Genomic DNA, 3,742 nt, shown 5'->3' on the forward strand with positions numbered 1-3,742 from the left:
GTTGATATGGCCATGCTGAGGCTATGACCTTTCTGTTTTGAGTAAAACAGATGGACTAAGCAGCAGGGTGATGAACTGGTTAAGCTAGGTAAATGCTTCTTCCACGTCTATCCCATCTGGGATCTCTCCAGCAGCTTGTCTGTCATACTAGATTTTCTTCTTAGATTTTGTCCTAAATAGTATCCATCTCTTAATTAAAATAAATATTTGTATAAAAATCACTTTACTCGGTCCTTTTTATCTTGTTTTGTTTTCCCCTCCTCAATCCTGTCTGAGTTGCTTCATTTTCACATAATGTGCTTTCTTCTAGTCACCCATGTTTGATGGCAAAGTCCCTCACTGGCACCACTACAGCTGCTTCTGGAAGCGGGCTCGAATCGTGTCTCATGCAGACATCGATGGCTTCCCAGAGCTCCGGTGGGAAGATCAGGAGAAAATCAAGAAAGCCATTGAGACTGGAGGCCCTGGAGGAGGTAAGTAGAGGTCTCCTGGTGTTCGGAGATTCAGCTGGAACCATGTTCCCTCTTCTCAAGCTGTTACTGTGGTTATTTGATTGCTGTGTCTCTTCAGCAAGTGATGTTGGAAGAATTGTGGTGGTGTCTCCACACTCAGGGCTAGGACACTGTTAGCGTGATCCAGCATGTTGAATCAGTGAGGGGAAAAGCCAAGTCAGCTGGCAGGTGTATTGCCAAATATTTCTTGTCATCATGATTGGTGTATTTTGTTCTCAGCTCTTTAATATTAATAAATGCTATTGTAAGTGTGTTGTTTTAATGGTACCTTCACTGCAGTGTATGGTTCCAGTGGCACTTTGAATTTGTTACACCCAGATGTGGTGAGTCAGGGGAGCAAGTGAGAAGGTCTAAGTACAGACCAGGCTAAATTCACCCTGTCTCAGTTTTAGATTGATGTCTGCCTATTGAAATATAGAAATGCAGAAGGAAACTGGCTGTTGGGAAGAGGAGTTCTGATTTGAAGCAGAGCTATTTGTGACTCCCATTACAGTCAGTTCCTCAATAAGATCTCATTTTGCACTACTTTCAGGAAAGAAGTAAAACCAGACAGCTCTGTGCACCCTTGGAAGTCTTTTAAAATCATTAAATAAGCAATCTTGTACAGTTGCTACTTGGTTGTTTTAAAGAACTCTTTCTATTTTAAAAGCACTTTTGAACATGGAATGCTTACCTTGCTCTTTATTAACATTCTTGACAGATGAGTTGAGGGAACATAGGTTTATTAATCCAGACTGCAAACAATCTGGGACACAGCATAAGAAAATAAGGGAATGTCTTTTAAAGCTGAACTCTGTTTGCTTTGTTCTCCAGGAAAAGGAGGGGAACAGGAAGGAGGTGGCAAGGCTGACAAGAGCCTAAATGACTTTGCTGCAGAATATGCTAAGTCGAACAGAAGTACTTGCAAAGGCTGTGAACAGAAAATAGAAAAGGTAAAAAGCTTTTCTTAGTTCTCCATCTCTTGTGTTTTCTCCCACCATTTCCAGTTCAAAGAGTGACTTTTGTAATTGCTTCCTGTCTGTCCTGCATATGGAAAGCACTTGCAGAGCTGCATTTCTGTGCCCGAGGAGCAGCTGCCTCCTGGACAGCTGACAGTAAAGGCATCCCTCAGGCACTGTAGCCTGGCTTCAAACCTGCTGATGCTTCCTTTCACTTGGGTCTTAGAGCACATGGGAACACCGCTCGCCAGCATTTCTGTGTCAGGAGAGCTGCCACTAACTGCAGCTTTTCCTGCTTGTTGCAGCACTGCAAAGGTGTGGCCTCTTCCTCCTCCTCAGCCAGACCAGCTCTGTTTGTGTGCAGTGTATCCATACTAACTCCAAAAAAGTAGACAAAAACAGCGATGCAAACCCAGTGAAGTAGTTGGTACATGTCTTGGTGCTCTGCATTTAAAGACAGTTGGCAAAATAAAGTTGTGATCCTCTGAATAGGCCTGCCAGTGCTGGTATGCTTGTATCTGCAGAAACATTGCTGACTTGTGTAGACGTTTCCTTGTTGGAGCATGAAGCATTGCAGTCTAAAAGCACCCAATACAACTACTCCTGGGGCATCCGAAAAGTAATTTGCAGCAAGATGGAGCGAGATCATATTAGTACTGGTGCTTGAGAGGTAGGGACATAAAGTTAATTTTTCAGAGATGCCTGCATGCGGTTTGGTGAGGTGAGTTTTGCTTGGTCAATCTGACTGGGAGTTGGAGTAAAGGGTACAGGGTTACCCTTTCTGAGTGCTTTTTGAGCACAAAACTGTCTAAAAAGCTGTGTTCAACCTACAAAGAGTATTGAAGCAAGCAGAGGAACTGTAGTGAAAGGGCTTGAACAAAAGTTGCAGGCCTTGATAGAGGAGCTGTTGCTATTTTACAGGTGTTCAGGAAGCATCATGTTGGTAACTTCTTAACAGCCAGCTCCTTCCACAATGGCCTAACTGTTGCTCTTGTGTTGCTTTAACCCCCTTCAGGGCCAGATCCGGATTTCCAAGAAGATGGTGCATCCCGAAAAGCCGCAGTTGGGAATGATCGATAACTGGTACCACCCGGACTGCTTTGTGAGCCGCCGAGCCGAGCTGGGCTTCCTCCCCGTGTATGGGGCCACCCAGCTCCTGGGCTTCAGCATCTTGAAAGCTGAAGATAAAGAAACTCTGAAGAAGCAGCTCCCAGCTACCAAGAGTGACGGGTATGTGGGCAGTGTAAGGAATTGTGTTGTGCAGAGGAGCCATTGATTGCCTTCAAATACATCCACGATAAATGTTTTGTGACACGATTGGCTCTGTTAGAATACTGGTCGCAGGAGGATTTGGTCCTTCTGTGACCTTAGGCAGATGACAACAGACCAATTCCCTATTCCTGGGAGCATGCAGTCCTCTTGCCCCCTGTGATTGCCTTGAGAAAATGCACAGACCAGCAGCTGTGACTTGGGAGGGCTGATGTAGGGCTTTCAACCATAAAATAATGCATGCTTAATACAAATGGGTACTGGGCTCTCTGCCTCCTTGTGTGATGCTATTATCATTGATGGTTTCTCTGCTCTAATCACTTGTTTGAGAATTGATTTGACATCTCTTATTTATGAGCTGCTGATCTTTGACAGGCACTGAATCTGGTAATGGTGTTTACTGACCAAGTGGTAATTACACTTGGATGCTTTTGTTTGCTGAATCTTTTGTGGTACGCCTGAAATTTCTTTGCATTGCATTGAAATTCTTAGTGGAGATTCTTGACAGAACTTGTACTGACAGAGAAGTGCTTCCAGGTGACTTGCTAGCTTTGATCAATCTTTCTCTGTTAATGAAAGCTTTTGTTACTTGTTTTTGAAGTAACTTTGCCTAGAGTCATGATTCATGACATAAGCCAGTGTTGCACTGTCCCCATGGGGAAGGAATGTAGGGTAGTTTCGGGGTCCTACAAATAGGAAAGACCTTGTAACTGTAAAACATTGGGCTTCTCAGTGTAGCTTGTAGACTGAATTCAGCTTTGCTTTTGCAAGATTCACCATGAAACCGGCCAGTGGGACTGATGTCAGGTTCTGAGAACCCGTAACCACATTGAATCTGTGCAGTCTTTGTCAGTATTGGTCCTCCAGATATGTGCTTGATGGTCATGGTGTACTGTTCAGAGCCTTGTGTGTATGTTGGTGTCATCCTTGGCCATAGGTAACAGGGCAGAGTGCGCATCAACTGATCTTTGTGTTGTTCAGAGGCTGCAGCTTCCACCCTTCATTCCTGCCTGGCACACCGTT

The 3,742-nt window shown here is 44.4% G+C and overlaps 1 protein-coding gene across 1 annotated transcript in view; it reads left to right on the forward strand.

The window, feature by feature from the left end:
• Positions 1 to 316: 316 nt before the first annotated feature.
• Positions 317 to 3,742, forward strand: part of PARP1 (poly (ADP-ribose) polymerase 1) — a 29,017-nt gene continuing 25,591 nt past the window's right edge. Inside the window, exons 1-3 of the mRNA XM_010009522.1 lie at positions 317 to 473; positions 1,326 to 1,444; positions 2,466 to 2,680. Coding sequence (XP_010007824.1) covers positions 317 to 473; positions 1,326 to 1,444; positions 2,466 to 2,680 — 491 coding nt within the window. The remainder of the gene's footprint in view (positions 474 to 1,325; positions 1,445 to 2,465; positions 2,681 to 3,742) is intronic.

The sequence above is a fragment of the Nestor notabilis genome, unplaced genomic scaffold (assembly GCF_000696875.1).
Source record: "Nestor notabilis isolate BGI_N333 unplaced genomic scaffold, ASM69687v1 scaffold16362, whole genome shotgun sequence".
In the NCBI taxonomy this organism is placed as follows: domain Eukaryota; kingdom Metazoa; phylum Chordata; class Aves; order Psittaciformes; family Psittacidae; genus Nestor; species Nestor notabilis.